Source organism: Streptopelia decaocto (assembly GCF_964273445.1).
Source record: "Streptopelia decaocto genome assembly, chromosome: 2".
In the NCBI taxonomy this organism is placed as follows: domain Eukaryota; kingdom Metazoa; phylum Chordata; class Aves; order Columbiformes; family Columbidae; genus Streptopelia; species Streptopelia decaocto.
In genome coordinates, this window is record NC_138655.1 from 119,627,144 (window position 1) to 119,651,037 (window position 23,894).

Sequence of the window (23,894 nt, forward strand, 5' to 3'; positions counted from 1 at the left end):
GGCGCTGGCGGGGTCTCCGACGAAGCGTCGAGGGAAGGAGCGGTAGAGAACGGACGGGGCGAGGAGAGAGGGCGGGTGGCGGCTCAGGCGGCTGCTGCAGTCGCGGGCGGCGTGGCGGGGGCGGCCGCGACGCGGTCCCGGAGGCGGGGGAGGTGCGGGGCTGCTTCTCCTCTCCCCCTCCGCCGTGGTGCGGACTCGCTTGTGGCCGTGAGCTTTCCCCAGGCGGCCTGGGCTTGATTTCTGTTCGGCTGGGCTCCCGCGGAGTGACCCCTGACGGGGGTTGTGCTCCTGTCCTGGTCGGGCCTGTGCCCACCTGGGTGCCGGGTGAGTCGGGGTTGCTGTTACAGGCGCACTGGTGAGTGGGTTTTGTGGATGTTGTTGCCGTCTCTAGGCTCCTGTGATGCCGCAATTAAGGTCTGGGAAAGTGGTAACAGCCAGCGAGGTGAAGTCGGCTGACAGGACAGTCGCCAGCCCAAGCTCTCAGAGTGCAGAGGTAGGACATGAGCCAGGGAAGGTGTTGGTAGTCAAGCAGAGGCCTCCTCTGGCACCAAAGAGAAAACCTGGGCAGCCCTTACCTTGCTGTATGCAACCTGCCATGCCCTCCAGCGATTCCTGTGAACAGTTTGTTCCTCCTGTGCCCATGCAGAGAGAGCAAGGTGAGAGTAGCCAGAGACTCCCAGGTAAAAAAACCAAGGGGGTACGATGTAGGAGGGCTGCCAGAAGCAAGAAGGGTGTAACTATGCCAATTTCAGACACTGCTGTATGTGAAGATTGGCAGGCAGCGACCACAGCTGCAGCAGTGTGCTTGGAAGAGACTGTAAGGACAGGGACGGGACAAGGTCAACAGCCATTTTCTTCAGGAACTACTTTGCAAAATAAATCCTCAACAGGGATTGAAATGAAAGAACATAGCTCAGAAGGACTGAACCTCTCAGCTTTCCAGGAGAGTTCTGGAAGCTCAGCAAAAAAAGACAAATACTCCTTTATGGAAGTAAAACTACAAATCCCATCCTCAGAGGAGGAAGTTGAGAACACAGAGAGACATGGCATTTCTTGTTTGCCAGAACCAGAGATGTTGCATCCGAGCACATGCAGTACTCAAGTGAAAAGCACTGGCTCTTTAATGATATTGAATATGCAAACCCCAGATCTCGAGAAGAATTTGGGGACTCAGGAATCCTTGTGTGAACCAAAACCTCAGGAAGAGGTAGATATGCCAGAGAGGTTGGATGGGTATACTTTAACTGAAGCAAGAAAGCCAGGGACACAAGAGAAAAGAAAGAGATGCTTGAAGAAGGGCAGGACATCTTTGAAACCAAAACTACAAGGTCCCAGAGAAGGGGGTAGATCTGCCTTGGTAGAACTGCATATACCGTATCCAGAGTCCAAGAAAGGAGCTCTGAGGAAGAAGGACAGAAACACACTGGTGTCAGAGCAGCTACAGGGTGTAAGTGGGCAAGCACTACCAACAAGCAGAGGAAAGATGCACAAGTGTTGCATGCAAGAAGAGCAGCAGAGCTCAGACCCTCAGAAAGGAGCAGACGGCCTGGGGGAAAGTGGTAAGCACTTGTATCCCATTGTAGAAGTACAGGTGCAGAATTTGAGCTCCCAGGACAAGGGACTGGTGTGGCAGTAAGATGCCATTAGAAAGTGAAAAATACAGGAGATAATTTTTCTTTTGCACATTTATCCATGTGAGACAAAGTCATGGAAGCAGGAAAGAGTGGCTTGTACCGTATATCAAAGTGACTGTTAGTGTGTGGCAGCTAACTTAGCTCAAGAAGTGTAGAGAAAAGAGCTAGGATCTGCTTTACAGTATGGTGAATACCAGCCATAGAAGAAAACAGATTTTTAGGAAGAGGAAAGGCTTTTCTTGAAGGGGTGAACCAGTTCTTTAGCACAAAAGAGGGGAGACCAGATTCCTGCTTGGAGGGTGGAAAGGATATTGGCAGCACCAGGCACTGAGTAAGAATTTTTTTTCCCCCTGTCAAAAACAGTCTGTTCATTTATGAGTGAAAGGTCAGGCACAAGCAGAAAAGGAGGCAGTAGTTTCAGCACAGCCCAAATAAAAGTTAGTCAATTATTCATTTATCTTTATATTATTAAATTATTTTTGAATATGTATAATACTGTTTTGTTTTAGTGATTGCCTTTATAGGATGCCAGGGTTTGTTTTCAGAACATTTTGCTCTTTAGTTTCAATTCTCTGCAAAATCCTAAAATATTTAGAAGCAAAGACTGTCTTTTGGTGTTTTAAGAGCATGTTATATCAAACTGGAAAAATTTTGAAAGAGGACTTTTTAACGTCTCATTTTTTGCAGGACTATTATCTAAAAGACATTCTTTTTACTCTTGAAGTGGGTACATCCACATGACAAATACTTGCTGTAATTGTTAATAAAAGTTTTGTCTAGAACTGATATTCTGAAAAACTGAGGTATTAAAATAGTATCTTACTTTGAAAACAAAGATCTAAAAAGCCCAACATTTTACTAGTACATAATTGAGCCTGTTCTCCAGACAAAATTTTCAGGTGTACATTTTTTTTTACCTAATCTGTACTTGATCTTAAATAAAAAATGGCACTTTATAAAAATGCAAGTCCCGCGGTTTTCCTGGATCTTCTTGAACTGTCTGATGCATTTGTTTGGACTATACATGTGAAATAAATAACTATATTATTACGAACAAGCTTTCTTATCACAGAGAATCTTCTGTGTAAAAAAGAGATTTTAAGGCTGTGCGAACAGCATCTGCACTTTCTTGCCAGACTTGCTCTAATTTGGTTTCCACCTGTATTTTAAATATACAACTTCCAGTGTCCTTGTGACACCTTAAGATTCTGTTCATCTTTGCATTTTCTGAAGACAAAACATTATTTGATACTGTAAGTCTGCTAATAGTGCTTGTTTTTTAAAAATTGATAAAACTTTACAGAAGTGTTTTAGCCTTACACAGTATCATGTTCTTTAGTAGCCTTGAATGTTTTTTCCTGTTTATAAAATATTGCAATAGGGGAGTCTTTTTCCCTTAGTGTGTTCTTTAATGACACTTCTTTTTTTTTCATCAGCAAAGGAAAAATGGAAAGCAGTTGAGCAAGTCTCCAGTACACAGGCTGTGAAGAAGCTTAAGACAAATCGAAAGAGATCAGAAGATTCCAAGGAAAAGGAACCTCCCTACTCTAAATCTCCAACAGTCACTACATTAGGTGGGACTCAAAGCAAGAGCTTTTTATGCCGTCCTGTAACAAAGTCTGGAGTAAAGCATGAAAAAGAGAAACCCAGACCTGATGAAATCAAGTGCTTGCAAAGTTTTAGTGTGACTCCTGCTGAAAAAGTGAGAAAGGTATCTGCAAAATGTGATGCTGAACATTGCAGAAACGCCCTAAAACGTTGTAATGGCTTGTTCTGTGCAACAGAAAAAAATCCGTTTGTGAGATTAGAGACCTGTAGTTACATCAATACGTTTGTAAAGTCTTCAGCTAGTGGAAATACCAGCAGTTATAAATTAAGTGGATTCTTCCATGTAGCCCGGGGTAAAAGAAAGCATATTTTTCCTGATGGCACTGTAGAACAGAGTGATATGAACTGCAGCACTAGTAGCATGCAAAATGAAAGATCACCCATAAAAGGTGGTTTATTGTTTAATAAAGAAGAAAAAACTGAAAACGGAAAAGGGTGTTTTTCATGCTGTCAGAGTGAAAACAATAAGTGTTTAAGGGAAAAGAAGTGGAATATTGGTAGAAAGCCTAGAAAAAAGATGAAGATGACTGAGAAGTCATCAGTGCAGAATATTTTCACAGACGTAGCTAATGAATGCAGTGAGTGTGAGTTAAAAACAGAAGCGGCAGTTGCCATCTCAAGCTCTTTTGCAGTCTTAGGACTAAATCATAATGAAATTACTCTGTCAGCTTCAGGTGATCATACATCAAATCTTCATGTAGGAAAAAATACTCAAGAAGCACAAAATAGATCAGTCTGGAGAAAGAATAATACCAAATTACTTGCATTTGAAGATGGCTTTAAGAACACATCTGAGCTCTCTGTAATAGCAAAAAGAGAAAATTCCAACAGCGTGGCACATCATTCTGCTGGCTCAGGTAGCCTGAGAGTGCTAGCTGAGGTCCCTGTTATTTCTAATAGTCACAAAAGCAAGAGAGAATTAAAAATTAACAAAGTTAAGAAATTGTCGTCGTTTACCTGTCAAAGAGCGGTACCTATGACTGGTAAAAATGTTTGGCCTTTGGAATCTTGTGCCAGGACTTCTGAATGGGTTCATAAAAATCATGGGTCCGTCTCAAAAGGAAAAAGACATTTGAGGGCTGCCCTTGAGGAATCCCCTGATAAAAGCAGTGTTATAGCTGTAGGAAACAGTGCTGTGGCTGGGAATTTGACTCAGTTGGATTTGAATACGTCATCGACACAAATTAGCAAAGAACCTACACAGAAAGTAATAGATCCAAATGCTGAACGTCTGACTTCACTTGAAACACCAGAACCCTCTTCTCTGGATATGGATGAGAATTTGAGAATAAGCAATGAAAATGTGGAATCACCACTTAATATGGATAGAAGTGCTGTGACTTTTAGCCATGATGATGTGCAAGAAGTTAAATCAACCTTGAATCTTAAAACGAAACAAAAAGATAAAAATAAAGGAGCTGTAACAAAAAGAAACCTGTCTGTGGCAGTCCAGAATGGTACATCTACAGGTAACAAAAGCAGAATAAACTACAGCTGTAAAGCATCAGTAGTGAACCAGACATTTTCTGATTTAAAGCTAATGAAAGTATTAAACACTGGAAACCTGACAAAATTCAAAATTCCTTTATGTAGAAACAAACCTGAATCCAGGAAATTGGAATCTGCCCATTCATTGGAAAGAGAAACCTGTAGTCCACTGGAGCTTCTTGACAGCACTAGTGTTTCAAGGAAGCAGAAAACAGGTGAAGAGATTTTGGTAAATTCTGAGCAGCAGCCTCTTCCTGTCGTGAGTGATGCTACGTGTACAGCTTCCATGAAGAAAGAAGCTGTTGAGATCAGCAGTGAGGACTTTAAGCATGATAGCTCTGAAAACCTTTCAAATGAGATCTCTGCACTCCCTGAACATTTTTCTTTAAACCCACCTCCTTTTCTTGATGGACAACTGGAGCCATCTGTGCCTGATTTCCGGGCTACTGAATGTGTGCTGAAATCAGTTGATCACCCCGTTGCATTAGAAATAAATGATAGTAAATCGAGAGAGGATCTTTCACAACATAAAAGGCAGAGTTTTCCAGATATTCTTGACGCTTACGAGGAAGATGTTCTTGTCATTGATGTAATTCAGGATGACCCTGACCTTTTTGGAGCCAATGATGAAGAAGAGCTTGCAGCTGCAGACTCTGAAAATTGTCCTCTGAAGGCATCCTGTACTAGCATCAGCATTAAAGACGAAAAGCGGGATCTTAAGCCTGAGTATCCAGTTATCTCAGAAAACCGAGATTCAGTAGACGATAATTTTAGGTATGCATATCGTTCTTTCTATTACAATAATCCTAAGTAGTTTGTTCTCATATCAGTATACTTTGATTGTAGGAGTTAGCCTTCCTTACAGAATTTCATTAATTTCTGGGTTGATTTTAAGTGTCAAAATTTGATTGAGATAATGACTGTGTTCTGAATGCAAATTAATTTGTTCTGCATAAGTACTAGGATAAACTCCAAATCGAAGGAGAACGTAGCCCTAAAGAATAGGTTTAGACCAAGCAAAGTAAAATATGAAAGTATAAATAAAACTAATTAAGACTAATATTCTTAATAAAGTTAATATTTTAAAACATATGGCTTGATTGGAGACAGCCGATATCTCAAGGTAGTTTTTTAGTTGTAAAGTGATATAATACTCAGACATATTTTTTACTTTCTAGGTGTAGCTTATTCTTTTGCTGGATCTGTATGAGTAGGTGGATGTTTCTGCCATTCTTCTTCCCTGCCTTTCTCCTATTGCCAGACGTGTGAATAGTTTTCAAATCTGTAATTTGACTAACACATTATAGATGTCTATGATCTTGTATCTTCATTCAGGAAGTTCCTGGTGTAAATTATTAGGCATTCATGTTCTTCTGGGTTTTGAGATGATAATGAAGTCACTAAAGGAAGAAGACAAGTTCAAAGTAGAAACAAACTTTTGTAAAAGAGGTAGTAGTCCTTCATGGGATAGATGAACTCATCAACTGTCTACCCTGTTTTCTCTTTAAGGTTTGATTCTTGTGTTTGATAAATGAGTTTTAAGATTAAATTTTTCATTTTATGAAGAAAGACATAAAGGTTAGATAGAAATAGTACAAGATTTTCCTCTGAAGATTAGTTTTTTTATTGGGAGGGGTGTTTTAATTTTCTTCCTCTGCTCTTTCTGGGTGGCTTTATGTTATCTGTATTTTAAATAATGTTTTAATTATTTTCAACATTATACCAGCTTGTAAGTGTGTTCTTTTTTTTTTTTTTATTCTTCACTCTCCTTATCCTTTCCCCTTCATTACACCCATATGCAAAAGAGGAAAAAGATTATTTTTTGAGGTGCTGAGCAGTTTTTTAGACATGAGAATACAAAACTTTCAGATGTTAGTAGAATAAAACTTCTGCTGAAAACAAACCTCTGAAGAACGGGGCAAGTCTTTAGAGGACCATCCAACTTCTTAAGCAGCAACTAGGCTGTATAGTAAATTTATTAGAATGAGCATTCACTTTGTAGTACAGTGTATATTATATGCACTGTATGACAGAATGAATATTCACTGTTTATTACCTCTGGGTAAATAACGACTGTTCAGAAATGGTTTCTAACTAACAGTGTCCTGACAGCTGTTGCACAGAAAGGAGGACCAGAGCTGCTGAGCCCTTTACTATTATACCATAATGAATACATGAGTGTAAAGTTTGCTATTTGTATAAATACTAACGGGAAATTTTATTTGGTCTTGTAAGTAGCTTTGTAGGGAGGACAAATTGTCCTTTTAATTAGTAATGACATTTAGAGTGACATTATCACAACCATGAAATAGATGGAAATTGAACTTGTTTGAAGTCATATTTCAACTTTCTTCCCTGTATCTGCTGAATTTGTGTGCCATCAGCTACGAAAAATTAAAATGCATGGTCCTTATTCCTTAGAATTTCCCTCTAATTTGCTAAACAAGCAGGCAAAATTGTCTATTTTTGCTTTTCACCAGCCATGATTTCATGCAAAGATCATTAGACGGTGACTAATCATAGTTGTAACAGTCAGGAACATATTAATGAACTGAATACAAGAATATTAAAATAAGGCAATAGACCTTATCACAGTTTTATCAGGTAGCTTATGATATCACTGGATAATATGACGAATGGTCAGTTCCTGCTGTTGTTTTTTATTTTGTTAGTATTTACCAGATGTAGCTGCGACTTCAACTTTGGCCAACCAAAAACATTATTCTGGTAGAATTACTCCCACATCATACTACATATTTTAAAATAAAATATTATTTTCTGTTAGTATACTTTTTTTTTTCCTTTAGAGATATTCTAGAGTATTGTATATGTGTTCTTGTTTGGCTTCTTATTTTATGCATACTCAGTTTTGTTTCATTGCAGTATTAGTTGGTAACACCACTATAGTCTGTCCATGTAGATCAGTGAGTCAGAACTCCACTATTGTAAACCATCTCTAATATGCACGTTTAGTTGAACATTTGGTTAGTGTTAGCCATTACTCTGTAGATGAAGGTAATCCAGGGGATTTTACATAGAAGAGCAATGCAAGCACTTAATGGCTGCACATGGTGGTTGGTGCTGAATGTTTTCTTTAACTATCTATATATAGCTTTTGTTAGATGATGACAGAATCTCCATCCTTGCTAACACTGTTTTAGTGCATGTATACATGGGGATGAATTTCAGTACGTTACTTCTTGTGTACTGATATTTTAGTCTGGAATTGTACAGATCAGTAAGAACTAATTTCTGCCAGCAGCAAGTTATTACGAAAGTATAGCTGGGTTGTTAAAAAGCTTTTTTAAAATGTGTTGAGTGTTACTTACAAGTTTAATAGCACTTTAATTGTAGTTGTAAAGGAACTGATTAGTGCCTTAATTTCTGGTGTTCTTCCAACCACAAAAATCTTACGTCTAGCAGCTTGTCAAAATGACAGTTGCTATAATGAAGTAATACTTTTAATTCAAGTTTCATTTTGAAACCAAAGCACTGAAACTGTGTGAAGGTTATTTCAGGTTGATTCAGTAACTGACAAGTGTTCAGTGGCAACTATTAGCCACTGGATGTGGAACCATTAAATGTGGATCCATTTAGTTTGAGCTTTGAATTTAAACACCAAGAAGTGTTTAGCCAATGACACTTTTCATCTTTGAATGTATCCTCAAAAGCCAGAGTGGTTTTTTTAGTTCTGAAAATCCAAGAAAAATAATTTTTGCCTTCCAAATTCCAGATAATGAGGACACATATCCTTCAAAAGTAGAACATACAGGTTGCAAAAGTGATGGAGGTCCAAAATTCAAATAAGGCTTGGGTTTTTGGGGTTTTTTTTTGTTTTGTTTGTCTTCGTTTCAAGCAAACCAACAAAGCACCCAACAGCCAAAGAGACACCTGGCCTAGCTGTGCGTCTGTCTGGCTTGAAGTTTCCTGACTACTGTAATTTTGCTTGTGCATGTGCTCAGAACTGATGTCTCTACACAAGTAGGTTTAAGTAGGACAAGCAAGTACTCTTAATCCAGGAAGATTCAGAACAGGCTCTGTGTGTGTATGTCCTGAATGGTTTGATTCAGTTAGCATGCTCTGACCTTTAGGATAAGTAGGACTGGTTATTCTTCTTATGGTTGCATTTTAAGAAGAGAAGAGCAGGTGCTGGTTGCTTCCAGTTATTAGTTGACATCATCAAGAGAGGATTCTGGACCTGCAGCTTGAATGGGGCAGTGAAACTCACTTTTCACATAGATTTCTCTTTCATATAGATTTCTTTTCACATAGATTTCTCTATTTTCTACTGTGTACCCCTAAGTAACTCCCAACAGTGCAGGTTTTTGAAACAATCATCTGAGGTATGTATTTCCTCTCATGCAGGGAATCTGGACACTTTAAGTGGTATCCAGTATGTGTTCAGATCCCGACAGAACTAGTAGATTCAGTGCATACCTTTGAAAGCACATCTGCAGCCATTCTTACTTTTAGGAGAATTGTGCATTTTACTGTTTTCCTTTTAAATAAAAAGCCTAAACTTGAATCCATTTTTCATATGCAAAATAGGAAATTGAACATTGTGGTTCGTGTAACTTGTGCTGTAAGGAGAGATTAGTTTAAACTTCAGCAGCAGCAACATACTACAAGAGCATCCCCCGTTCTGATACAGTCTAGTCTCCATTTCTAGATGTCTAAAATGTGTTGACCTCTTCTGCTTCTGCCAGCGCTCCTAGGTTTCTCGGGCTAGTAAGCAAAGGCCAAGTACTGTAATGAGAGTAGTTTACTGTGGCTGTTTCAGGCTCCTTCTTCACAAGAACTTAGAAAGTGTTTCTGTTAACTATTTCACACTACACAATTAGCAGAATCTGGTAAAGATTTGGAAGTGGCTTTTAACCTGAAGATGAAGATTTCAGTCTCCTGATGCTGTTAAATGTTTTCAGTTTTAAGCAGTGTTTATGAAGATAATAGCCATCTGGAACTGTCTGCACTGCAATTTTACAAAAAGTCAATTGTTGTAGGCAAAATCAATCAAACTTTAAATTTCACATAAAATGTGTGAGAAAGAGGAAATAAACCTACAGAGAGTCTGCCTTTAAAAAAATCCCTCTCATCTTGCTGTAACTTATTTAACTCTGCTTCTTAATATATCTTGTGTATATACATAGATAACTGTGCCTGAATATTTGTAGAGTTCCAAGTTATGTGTACTGGGGAACTTTTTAATTTCCACTGGATTATTGCAAATTTTCATTGTTCATTTTACTGGGCAGCTTGCTGTCATTATACTTGGTGTCATTCGCCAGGTACAAGTTTCTAAAATCTGTGATGATGTTGTTTTATATATTCTATAGGTAATATTTTAATTTGTATTTTTGCCTTCTTAGCTTTTATAAGGAGAAATACTTATTTTTTTCCAACTTACTTTTAAAATGGGTGAAGTAAATGTCTTTCTATAAACAAATGTTTTGTTACTTTATTTTAGATTCATGGTTAGGCAAATGGTCTTGAATATAAAATTACTATAAATTACATTTTGTAGAGACTGATGAATTGGTTTATTAGCACAGTATTTCCATAATTTACTATACAGAGAAGATTTCCCTTCTTGGTGTTTTAGGCAAAGGTGAAATGACATAATGAGCTTTTACTGACAAATTTGGGGATTTGCAATGTCTTGGTTTTACTTAAGATATTTAGGTGTATATTTATAAGGATGGACCTAAGAAAGCCAAAAGAGAGAGTTAAGAACAGTCTTACAGCAGTGTGTTGTAAGTTAGAAACCTGTCCATAACTAGAAGTGTTACTGAGAACTTTAATTATGTGTAACTGGTTAGATTAATTCTGCTTTTGTGCAAGATGGAAATGTTAAGTACACTTTTTGTCCAAAACAGACACATTACCATTCAAGAATCTGGAATGTCGAATGGTTCTGAAAACTCCTGTGATTGGGTGCTGAAAGGTAAGAGTCTCTGAAGATTTTTGGATGCATAATCAAGAGAAGAAGGCAATGACAAAGATGCTCAGTCGCAAACCCTAGGATTTCTATTTTCTGTATGAACAGTTCAGTAATACCTTTGTATTGTAAAAGCTATGTGTTTCCTAATGCATACAAAATGAATGTATTTTGAAAAGGTACAAACCTTAGGCTTACAGGCAACATCTGCTTCTCTCTAGTACTTCTCTGTTGGGTGGGGTTTTTTGTGTGTGGTTTTTTTTTGACGTCTCTGTGATACTTTAGGCAAGAAATCCTGTTAGTTGATGAGGTGATAATAAGATGCTGAGTATTATGATACTGCTTTTGAGTCTGACTCAATCTCACTTGGTTGTTCTTTTGTGTTCATCAGCAGATAGAATTTTATCTATTTTTTTTTTCCAGGTTGTGCTTTTGTTTTTTTGCGGATGCTATGTCCATTCCTCTGACAAACTGTGCTGTTTTATAAGTATGCTAATTTTTTTTAGGGAAGGATACTTCTGATTCAATGTTGCGAGGTTTTTTTCTTCCTGTTTTAAGCAGAACAGTCCAACTAGACAGCATCTGAGTGTGATTTGTTTTGTTTTTTATAGTTTGCATACAGACCTAGTATGCAAGGTATGTCTGAAGTGGTAGATTCTCTTAGATATGTTGGAGGAACAGGATTTTGACTTTGAACAGAAGCCTGTTACTGGCACACTAGAGAAGGTATAGATTGCTGAGACTGGTTTTGAAGGTTCTCGGTGTATCCCTTTCTGGTGTCAGTTTGTCAACTTGCTGTTTACCTGGCACTCTGACATTATGTATTGATTTTGCTGCAGGCTTGAAAAGTATCTGTGACAGTACCTCTTGTGCTGTTTTTCTGTATTAATATCTTATGTTCATGTAGAAAGGGTGAGTGGTTCGAGCAGATGTAGCTTCCTGGAGAAAAAGGAGTGAATAGTGATTATCTGGGGAAGAGAAAGTTTCAGGCTTCAGTGATCAGAAGACGAAATAAAAGGCAATGAGGGTTTAAGAGCTCAGACACCAATAGGCACAAGTTCCCTGAGCAGGAATAGGGAGGAACTACATAGTTATGCCTCTGGTGATGTAAAGAACCAGGAGGTCCTGTTCCATGGCATCTGCAGAAATGAGGTGATTGAAACTAAACCTGGGAGCAAACCCTGTACTATTTAGTAATTTAACATTTTCTTAGACTGTTGGTTTACTTTATGTTTTAATGAAGTTTGAGGCTAAAAGTCTATGTGTCTTTTTTGCAGTGCTTAAAATAAAGAAAAAAGTTTAAGTCATTCTTCCCAGATCTGAGAAACTTAGGATCACATCACACTCTTAGATTCATATGCACATGGTAACTTATGTTTGATGTATCACTTTTTAAAAAGACCTGTACAGAACAAAAGAAAGATGTCTGGGTTTGGTAATTACTGACAACTTCTGTATTTGTTTAGAAATACATGTTACTGCTTTGGTGTCTTGTGTTACGTGGTGATTTCATGGCTACTTGTCTCAGTGGCTTCACAGTCTAAGAAGGGCAGGAAATACTACAGTTAAGGTATTCTGGATGGCATCAATCTTCTTCATCTTTGAAGTGGGAATCTTATGTACATTGTCTTCACACAGATGTGTCTTGTACTGATGATCACACAGAGACCAGTGACTATAAGATAAAAGCCTTTCCAATAATAATCTGATTTTTTCTTCCTGTATCTGGACAACATAGTGCAGTTGAAATACATTCATGTGATCTGATGAAACAGTGATGTTCTTTTCTGTATAGGGCTCTTCTGTTGTACCTAAACAGTGGCTTCATAAAGTGGCAGTCAGGTGTTCTGTTCATTTCCTGGGGCATCTGCAAAAGCTGCTGAAATTTCCTGACACTGGGTTCTCACTGAGTTTACTGTATTACAAGAATTTGGAGTTTCTTAAACCTATCTGTATTTAGTTCAGGGTAGCATCATATCATTACCATTAGTTTATCCCCTTTTCCAGCAAAGACTAAGTATTTGCTTAGCAAATTACCATAAGTATCTTTGGCTGTGTTTTAATAACAAAACTTAACTGGATTTATTTCTAAAATAATGAATTCAATATTATGTAAATAAACCTATTGTACTGTTTTATGGGAACTGCTACAGAACATACAGCTTGGATAGGATTTTAATTGCAGATTCAGTTTAATGTTGTTTGAAATGGTTCGTTCTTTAAAGGTGAAATAATTTTATATATAAATTTCACATGTAGGAAATCCTAGGAGTTCTTAAATGTCATTAGTATTAAGGCTTTGTAATATTTGGGAAGCAAAAGCTTTGTTGTCTTGTAGCATGCGAAACACAAAGTAATGTGTGTATATGTGTTCAGCTGCAGATATTAAAACCCACAACTCTTCCAGAGGTAGCAGTCCTTTGGGAGGTGCTACTGAGGACTTTCTTGAAGATGGGCAACTGAAGGAACTAGATGAACTTCTAAAGAGTTACAGTGTGGATGAAAAGGTACTGAGAAATCATGTTTTGTGTCACTAAATAGTTTTAGGAATGATTGTGTAATTGGATAATTTTAATTACTAATGCTGTTTCATCAACAAAATTTTTAATTTCCTGTAGTAAAAAGAATATTAGCATTTCATAGTTTACTGTGCTATTGACAATGTAATTTTTGCTTGACAGATCATGTTTTGTTTTGTTTTGTTTTTAATTTGTCACTAATAATTCGTCTTCAAATTTGACGTGAAACAAGATATTGTTATATGAGTTGTTAAGGTAATTCTGTATTACCAATGCATGAAAATTATTGTTCTGGTGAACACCTAACAGTACTACTGTGCATATGTGACATTTTTACATAACATACCTAGTTTTAAATTTGGTGTTAAATGCTTCTTACCACACAGTCTCAGAAGGACGGAGTAGTGCTGGAAAGCTGGGGAGCTGCAGAGCCATCATGCATCCGAGGAGGATTATTGTGTGCCTCATTACTTGGGCAGAAGTGCCATTACATTAACATACCGACTTCCTGGCAATACAGAGGGAGCATTAAGCCATTTTCTCGCTCACTGACTTTATCTGACCTTTCTACCCTCTCTGTCCTCCTTCCTATAGATAATAAGTCTAGGTCTTTTAAGACTTGCTGAAATGTTATGCTATTTACTTCTTTGATAATGGATTGGAATTTACATCTCACTGCCCTTCAGACGTATCTGTTGATAGCATTTACTGTTTTCCTCCGCTTCAAGAGTGAATAATGTTTTAACTGGATAAGTTAAACTGTAAAATTCACATAGCTAAAAATTGATGAGTAATTCATAAGGTAATCAAACAGTAGGGAGTCAGTATCCCTGGCAAAATCACTTTTTAAAAGCAGAATAGAAACATTTCCTTCAGAAAATGGTATTGGGTCTGCTAACATCTGATTCATAAAGTGAACAGCACCGTTTTGTTCCCTGACCTCTTAGAGAGGATAAAAGGGTTTGTCAATAGTATAGGGTACTGGAGATGTAGTACTTGTTGCAGTATTGCCAGGTCAGTCCCAATTGGGCTAGTTTGTAGTGTTGTGGCTTTATAAAATCAGTGTCCTAATGTTTGCTTTTCTGTGCCATCTTGGACAACAGTAAATATGTACAACTAATCGCACCCAAAACTCAACCTTAAGCCACGAAATACATGCTACAGCCCTAAACTTATTCCTGTATGTGGATGGAAAACTAGCTGTGCAGACCTGGGGAGGGAGTGGAATGGCAGAACACTTGTTGCAAGTATTCGACCGTTTGAAATTATTTGAGGGTTTGGGTTTCTTGATGGCTTTTCCAACTAATAGTGCCATGAGAAGGACGAAAACTATCCTTGGAGAAAACCCTAAAAATATTTGGGGAACTGCTAAAATGAAGTTTGGAAATCCAGTGAGAGCATATCCATCTCTAATTCTTTGGCTATCATAAATCTGTAATATTATGTTAAGTTCAAGTTAGTTCATGAATAATGGATAAAACGAAGCTGGGATTCCATGACTTTGTTCTGTTTCAGTTCTTTCAGATTCTCACCCCCAAATAGGTGCTCTCTTTTTGGTCTGTATTTTTGGGGACTTTTTACCTATACACCATGGTGTGCAACTAAGCAGAAGCCTTAGATTTTTCCTCCATACAGCTTTAAATTCTCATTACACTTGATGGAATGTTTTTTGTGGGTTTCTCCACATCTGTCAGATGCAGTTAAAATTAGGTAGTAGGCCTAAAAATTGCTGGATTGTCAGTGGGAACAAAAAGAAGCAAAGACAATCATGTCACTTTTTTCTGATTAAAAATCCCTAAAAATGACGGAGTATAATGGCAGCGTGTCCATTATAAAAGATGGTATAAGAATAAACCCACAGTCCAAATTACAGTTTTTACAGTCAAGACTGTATTATCACACCTTTCAGTGATCACTAACAGTTTTAAGTCTGTAGTGTAAAGTGTTACGGGCTTAGTAGTGCTTTGCTGTATCTGAAAGTACATTTTAAATATCTTCACAGTTCAAGTTTGCAGATGGAGTGCCTGATGTTAAACAAGAAAAAAAGAGTGAAGCTGAGAAAAGGTATATATACTGTGTCCTTCATATAACCTGTGATGTTCCCCAGTTACTGTGCAAATGAAATGTGATGTTTTCACCAAAACACCATCAGCACTTTGATTCAATTTTTCTATGTTATTGTGACTCTGTGATGAAGAAAATAAGTATGTCAAATAATACATTTTCACTGTGCAAAGTATGAGATGAGTATAGTCATAGACTGACAGGACAATAGAGGTTATTTTGTCCTCTGGCTAGTGATGAAATAAATCCACTTTCTGCCAGTGTCTCACCATGACATCTCAGTGTGAGTATGGCGTAAGATACATTTCCAGCCACAGTAGCGCTTACTAGAACTTTAAAAAAAAAATCAATGAAACTTTCAGCTTTCTTTTCTGCCACTTGGGACTTTGTAAACTGATGAGAGAATTGAAAGATCTCATTCAAATTCAGGCTGACAAATATTTGAATAGCAGTAGAAAAAGGCACTTGAAAACATGGCATGTGGAGTTAAGCCTGTGCTTTAGTGTTCTGCTGTCTTCAGGCTGTGCTTACAGTGTTTATTGTACGTACAACTTCCAGGTGTCAGACTAAGAAACTTCCATTCAACGGGAGCTCAGAAATGAAGCAGAATAAGACTTTGTAGAAAAAGTATACTTAACTAATGGAATACTTAAGTAATTAGAAGAGAAATAACATATTTCAGAGCCATTTTCATAATAATCAAGAAACCTTAGCTGGCATAGAAGAGGGTATTGCTTTTTTCCAGCACCAGTCACATTTCTGTGACAGACTTGAAGTGTACCAGAAGTCCATTAAATGGAGAATATTGCATCTTTTCATTAATCCACTAGAGAGCTCCAAGCCTCTCCTTCTGGTAAAATACCTGTTTAAATTTCCCTTAGTAGCATAAATAGTTCTTGCTACGGAATAAGTAGATTATGCTGGTTAACTTATGTTTGTGCAACTGATACTACATTACTTCACTTCCTTAGTTGAAATGCAGCACTCTGCAGTTAGAGAAGAGGCATTTATTTCTTCCTATGGAGTCTTAACTATTTTCTGTATTTTTACTCAAAAATGTTACCATTGCAAAGTTTCATCTAGAAGAAACCATAGTTACTGTTCTTATTTAGCAAACTCTGCTTCTAGTGATGCTGTTACTTAAAAAAAAAAAAAAAAAAGAAACTTATTGTAGAGCTATGTAGTTAGGTATGTAGTTTACAGTTCCTGGCAAAATTGTCTGTAGTTTCATCTCTAGATTAAAAGGAGAGCTGAGATTGTTATCCTGAAGGTAAGCTGCTATGAAAATGTTGTTATGTCACATCTGAGGCTGGCATCACAAGGAAACATAAAAAATTTTACAAGGCAACTTGAAAATTTTGAGTAACTAGATCTGCAGATTTTTTCCTCTGGAGACCAATACAATACATGGACTAAAATAGAAATAAAGATTAATGTTGCAGAATTTGGCTTTATTAGATAGAATTTATTCTTCTTTAATTGAGCATTTTTATTGCAGATTGTATTAAAAACAGCCTGCAATTTAGGAAATATTTGAAATATCCTGGTTATGAGAAGTATTAAATAGCTAGAATGTGCCCCTCATAGAACACAGCAAACTTGTCTCCAAACAGCAAGCAGGCTGAGATATCAGTTGTACCGAACCTAGGTTTTTAATTGTAGAGGGCAGGGGAAGGCTTTACTTACAAATAAGAAAGAGATCACTAGGTATTTTGCTAGCAATATTTGTAGCTTGTTTTGGAAAACATCACATTTTAGTAGTTGAATTATCCAGAATGTACATATTTGGAAAAGTTAAGGGCAGAACAGTCTTTAATTGGAGTTCCCTTTGAAATCACTTAAATCTTGTTCAAAATAGAGTCATATATTAGGAAATAAAACAGTTGGCTCTTCAAATGTTATCTCAAAAACTTTGTGGATTACTTCTTCGGTAACAGACTAATGAAAAGTAGATGCTACGTCACCTGTCACCATAGTGAAAAAAATGAAAGTGGTTATGGGTGCCTTTTCTTATTATTTATTGACTTTCATATCATTACACTTTAGGACAGAGCAATTCTCATATTTTATACACTTAATCACCCTTTTTAGGTGTTTAGTATGTGGCACAAGCACCTGTTTAATATGGTTAAACAAATTTTTGTTTTTTTAATACTCAACAGTGACTGTAAATACAAAGATCTTGTGAACTGTGAATTGCTATCAAGATTGCCATTGCATGCCCCAAAAGTAAACGTCCCCAGTGAAGCCACAGTGATGAAACCGCGGACAAATGGTATCGTATGCTGTATTGGTGAAAACTCCAGAATTTATTTTTACATGTGGTTTATTTAGCTATAAAATCTTAACTAATTTCTTCAAGTCCTAAAGGCATTGGTTGGGATTTGTTTTAGTTTGCATACGTAGAAGCAAAAATGCAAGCTCTCTAGGTTAGTGAGGTTTTTGGGGTTGGGTTGAGGTTTTTAGCAGAATCCTATTTGGTAGGCTTGAATAGTAATCATTCTGTTGTTTTCAAATAATTTAATGGTACAGAAATACCTGCATTCCTAGTATTTTGACAGGTGTTTGAGCCATGCTATTGGCAAGTAACTTGTTTTTCTTTATTTGTGGTCAGAGAAAATGACAGCAGACTTTCTTGGTTGTTTGTTACCTATCAGCAAAACTTGTCCAAGGGATTTGCCCACCTTGCTGAACATCAGAACTTTGTTGTTTATGCCAATTCAAATGTTTGTGAGACATTCAGTAGATTGGATCAAGTAAATTACCTAGATTTAATAAGCAGCACTTCATTTTGACCTGGAATATTTTGCACCTGTAGAAAAATTTTGTCATATCATTTAACAGTGTTTTCAGGAATTGCAAGAAACATCTATGACATAAAAAGCAACTGTGAAATATGTCTCTAGATTACAGTACTTTGAAATTGCTCATGTCTTTGGCCTTAAAAATGTATACACCTTCCGAAGAATTCTTGTAAGTCTTCCTTCTTAAGATCGTTTGAAATGGCTGCCAAAGCAAGAGTTTCTGTGCTAGAAGAGGGCAAAACAGCCTCTTCTCCCCAAGTCTCTGCAGGCAGGATTGGCTGGTTCACTTTAGTGCCTGCTCCCGTACAAACTTGACATAAAATTGTCAGGGAGAGTCCAAACTGTTGAAGGGACCTGGTCAGAAACTCTGTGCTGTGGGGACAGCAAGAAACTGAAGGAAAGACTTCTGAGCTTGAGTTCCCAGTGGCATTTTTCTGCAGCTGGTGGTTGACCATTTTCTCAGTCTTTTTCCTGTCACTAAATTTATCCGTTCCTGAATTTACCAAATTGCCCACCATCACTGCACAAAATTACGCAGCTGTGACAGTATGTAACATTTAGATATTTGATAGTTCTACATTCTATTTCTCCTTCGTATCCTGTCATAGTCCTTTCTGCTTAGAAGGACATGCAGATTGAGAACCGTGTACCTCGTGCAAGTCTCTAGTGGAACATGCATCTTTCTTGGATACTCTTTAGTACCTGTAGTTTGTCGGAAAGGGCTAAGCACCCTGCCTTTTGAATACCCCGTTCTCTCAGGAGGCCAGATGGGAACCCTGGAAAGCAAGGCGTTCAAAAGCTCTTCTTTCTCTTTAAATATGGAGTTGAAAATTTGAACTATCTTCCATTAACATTATTAATTTTTTAGAAAAAGAGATCTGTTATAAATAATAATTACAGTTCTAAAAACAAGTTTCATGGTTAAGAAACCAGTAACTTACATTGGGCTTAAGCTCGATATTGCACTGCTTAAAACATAGAGTACGAAAGGTTTTATTTAAGTTCTGGAAAAATGGTTTAAATTTATGGCAAGTGATGTGGGAATGCAAAGATTAGTGATAAAGTTGGGGTTTTTTTCCTTTTGAAATTAAAACTTCTTATCTCTGTAAGTTAGATTAGAAACCCTGGAAAAGCAGTGAAGTTTTTAATTTAAATGTGCTTACTCTTGAAGTTTGTGTAAAGTCTCAGTTTTAGGATAATTAAGAAAACTGTAACTTAAATTACTGACTTTAGATTGTATTAATCAAATTTTCATTAATCATTGCTGTGACTTGAAGGAACTATGAATATAAAGGAAAATAAGATAAATGAGAGTGGTTTCAGCATGATTCGTTTTATTACATGATCCATTTATTGCCCTCATCCTAATTTTTAGATCACAGATTTTCAGGAAAAAGTGCTTTGCTGCCATTGCAAAATTATGGAGATTTTGAGCCGTGGAAGATGGAGAAAAATAGAGTTGTGAGTTGTTAAATCCTTAATGATTTCTGATTGTTTGGCACTGATTTTGTTGTGGATGTTCAGGCAATTCTCCATATATCTAGTGAGAAATTATGAATCTGTGTATGTTTACATTTCTACTCCTTTGAAGATGTTAATACTGAGTAAATACAATTTCTGAGAAGAAAATCAATGATACGGGGACAGCTATTCACAGTGGAGCTCTGTTGATTTCTATTTCCAGCTTAAGCAAAATCAAATAATGCTTTTTGCTTTATTGTTTTTGTTGAAGTGAGAAGTAGACAAGGTTTCACATGTTTAAAACAGACTGCATTATCCATTATGCTGGGCACTGAAAAAAACCCCATAAATCGATGCCCCAGAATTCTCAGACTGTTATCCAGAGCCATGCTGGAGTTCCACACCTTTCTTCCTGCTCTCTACTCATTGCCCATCTCATTTAGCCGTTTTTGCATTCTCTCTGTCTGGGGTCTTCAAGACAGATTTTTGTTGTGTTAGACACTAACACAACATGACAAGGGATTGATCTTGGTCTGCCTTGAAATGCTGCAAATATGATATGGTGATGAGAGTTGTTTCAAAGGTTTAATTGGAGATCACAAAATTTTTGCTTTTGTTATGAATTGTAGGTATTTTGAAATTCTCAAACAAATTAGCATGTTTGCTTTCAAAAAGTATTATCTGTTGGGGTTCTTTTTCTGCTTGTTTTTTATTTTATTTTAGGCTTCTCATTCAGTGCAGCAGATGCTTGATATGATTGAATTGCCCCGTAAATATTGCAAATTTTATTTCATGACTTTGCGTGGATGTGAAAGAGGAAAATGTTGGTTTCGGCATGTTCCTGAACAAGGGGATGAAAAGGTAAAGAGATTTACTGAGGAAAGGAATTTATTTTAAGTGTGAATACTTTTTAAAATGCAAAACTACATGTCATTTATTCATTTGTATATGCAAAGCGAGTAAGTGTTGGAGACTGGTTCGAAAAATGGTTAGAAATTCTTTCTCTCAAGGTCCTATAAAATTATTTTTCAAAAAAATGGTAGAATTTTGAACTAGTAGACTTCTTAGTGGAATGACATCAGCAAAAGATCAAGAATTAGGCTGTACAATATGGAGTAGAAGAATGAAGAGATTCTGAGACATTTCTATCCCAAGCATTGGAGACCTGTAAGCAAACCCAGACTTTGTGTGTGTTCTTAAAGTCAAAAGCAATTTATAGGGTATTGCTTTCTGCATGTTTTGTGCAACAGGGGCGTGTTTGTTTAAAGATGCTGTAATCTCCTTAAATGGAGCAACAATTCTCATAATATTTGCAAGGAAAAATATTTCTCCAGTGTTGAGCGAAGTAGTTGTGTTTTCAAACCATTTGACAAAGAAAGTATGAGTTTGTAATACTTCTAGGCCTGTGCAGGGCAAGCTAATTGTGCTGCCATGTAATAAGATTTTGGAATTGGCTGTTTGAAAGCGAGATGTAGGTGGTTCTGTAAGTCACTTGGAAGCAAACAAAAACATTAAAACAACTGAACAAAGAGAAATGCCTAAACAAACAAATGCCTACTCCTCATCAGGTCTTACAAGATGTATTTCTTATCTGCTATCTTAGTAGTATGAGTACAATTTTATCATTGGTGTCAGTAAGTGAGAAATTACAGAATCAAAATGTAAACAATATCTTGTGGTGAACCTATTAGACATAAATAATAATAAAAAAATAGCATCTGAAGGAGCTTATCTGTCTCCTTGATATCTTAAATATATTTTGTCAGAATTTTTAAAGTACATCAGTGTAATTTAGTTTTATGTTTCTTAATATTGTCTCTTTTCCTTTTTATGTCTCAAAAAAGAGCTGTTTCTTTTCTCATGTTTTGTAACCCCTTTGAAAATTTCTATGACAGCTTAAAAATACTGATATCACTTGAGAGTAGTTCTGTATGGGATATTTTCCCTCTTCCTCAATTATGAATTAGCTTTGGCAGACTGTAGTGGATATTAGTAATTTTCAGCTAATTTGTATAAATTATCAGAGTTTGCTGTGCTTCATTATATACAGACACATTAGAAAAGGACATTATTTGCCTAAAACTATTAAAAATCTATTCCATTTGATATTACTTGTGGTTTAACACTCAGCACACTTAGCGTTCTGCCCACCAAACCTAGCCTAACTTTCTTGGTAGTCTGGAAGTATACTTTAGGGGTTTTTTTGTGTATTTATTTTTTTTTCAGAACTGTTCATTTAAAAATGATAATAGGCCAAGCACCTCATGGTGGCACCAAAGTACATAAATAGAAGACAGGTAAAGCAGCAACAGTCATCTAGTCAAATACAGGAGAAATAAATCTCTTTAGGAACTTTATGCAGAGTGGTGGTCCCCTTGCTTAGTACTGTTTTCAGTGATAATAATTACCAGAATTTTTGAAGATAAATACCTTTCCCCATGATGGATATTCCTTCGTGTTCATTAGGTAACTGGTTGATGTTTTAAGGCATAACTTGGATTTCACACTGTTCACGGTTGTGGTTGATCACCCAACACAGCGGTAATCTAATTCAGAAAAACATAGTATGTTTTGAAAATCAGCATACTCTTGAGCTTATCAAGTTCTACAAGTTTTATTTTTTTAAAAGATGCCTTTAATTTCAAACAGTGAAATCTCCTTTGTTTTAGACAAGGTAAACAAAACTATTAAGACCGTGTTTTAAATACTGCCCAAAGTATTTAAAGAGCAGGAAGCAGGGATCATAAGGATGGATATCAGTATTTGATTGGAGGAGAGGATAAAGAAGATTAAGCTGGACTCTTCTCGGTGGTGTCCAGTTAAAGGACAAGAGCCAGTGGGCATAAATGGAAATTATAGGAAATTCAATTTGGCTTGAATGACACTTCACCCTGTAGCATAGGTAATCACTGCACAGTTAAATAAGTGCTTTGAAAACATGTCTTTATTCAAACTGTATTTCTCTGATTTTATTTTAGCTTTCTACATCTTACTCATGAATATTTTTTGGGCTTGTATCCACTGAAGAAATGTTTACTTTTTGTGAGTTCTTACTCTCTTTGTCCTTGATCCTGTGAACTTCTAACAGGAAACAAAGAGGATTTAGAATAGCAAGATTTCTGTCTTCATTAATGTCGTCTTGCAACTTCAGGGCCATGGGTGTATGCTTCTGCTGTTTGTTTGTTTTAATCTGGTTTCCTGAAGAAATGAGACTTTAAGTTGCACTGCCCTTTGTTCACTGTCTCTAACCACCTTTAAATAATTTTTGAACCATTTCAGCCACGTTTAACATAGAGCACATGTCTCAGAGATGCCACAGGGTTCATAAGCAGAACCTCTTAGAAAAAGGATCCTGGTTTTGGTCTCACTGAGCAAAGGGCTGTAGTGTGGGGTTTTCGCCCTTATTAAAGACCAGAGTGCACACTGACTCGGAGGTGCTGAAGGATTTCAAAAATTCTGGTACTTCTGATTTAAGCACTTCTGGGTTACTGTAGTAGAACTGCATTTTACCAGACAGTCAGTTGCTTGTATAAGATACACAGCCCTTTGTTACAGTTTTTATTAACTTGTCATGTTAAATGAGTTGTGGAGTCAACTGATAGGTGACAGAACAGTGTGATGTATACTACCTTTAGAAAAATGGTAATTTTCTCTTTCATGTACCTTCATTTGAAATCTATTATGGTTAGCTTAAAATTTAGAGATTCTCACATTTTTACATGGTCTGTAGGTTCAGTTACACTTTTTAAAATTGGAACAACTAACTCAACTGAAGCCTTCTAGAAGTTGTAAATGAATAACACTTGTAGTTTCTTTTATGAATGTAATATAACGTGTCCCATGATTAAATACTATTACAACTGGATTTTCCAAGCAATTTCACTAATGTTTGGAATAGTCAGAGCTCCAGTACATTCTTGGCTTCTTTTGGGAATCAGTTCAAAGAAGGAGGAAAACAGCTTCCAAAAGAAAGCAAACTGATTTACATTCTGTAAGCATGTGCTAAAGTTTGTTTTGGAAATGCCCTCAGCCACCTGGGATTGTAGATTTGGATTAAATGAGTTAACCCATTGCCAGGTGACACAGCATATATATTAATAAGTAAAGTTTCTACATGATTTTCTGAAAGGTTTATCTTAGACTATAGTTCAATAACATGATGACACTGTTTCAAAATAAAACCAATAAGCTTTATTTATATTTAACATAGTTCCATGGACAATTTTTGTGTGCTTTGACTTGATGATCTGAACAAGCTAATGATTTTTAAAAAAGGAATGTGTCTTGGCCACAAACCAGTATCTTCTGCTTTGGTGATAATTATTTTGCTGTGTTAACAAATTCCATGTGTAGATCATGTCTAGTTTTGAAGTTACATGTA

General features: G+C 36.7%; 1 protein-coding gene across 1 annotated transcript in view; it reads left to right on the top strand.

Annotated features, from left to right (window-relative positions):
- Positions 1 to 400: 400 nt before the first annotated feature.
- Positions 401 to 23,894, top strand: part of TOPAZ1 (testis and ovary specific TOPAZ 1) — a gene marked incomplete at both ends in the record, with an annotated part of 40,515 nt that continues 17,021 nt past the window's right edge. The window contains 8 exons of the mRNA XM_082044596.1: positions 401 to 1,559; positions 3,071 to 5,504; positions 10,604 to 10,671; positions 13,042 to 13,172; positions 15,187 to 15,248; positions 17,411 to 17,523; positions 19,443 to 19,513; positions 20,237 to 20,374. Of these exons, the coding sequence (XP_081900722.1) occupies positions 401 to 1,559; positions 3,071 to 5,504; positions 10,604 to 10,671; positions 13,042 to 13,172; positions 15,187 to 15,248; positions 17,411 to 17,523; positions 19,443 to 19,513; positions 20,237 to 20,374 (4,176 nt within the window). The remainder of the gene's footprint in view (positions 1,560 to 3,070; positions 5,505 to 10,603; positions 10,672 to 13,041; positions 13,173 to 15,186; positions 15,249 to 17,410; positions 17,524 to 19,442; positions 19,514 to 20,236; positions 20,375 to 23,894) is intronic.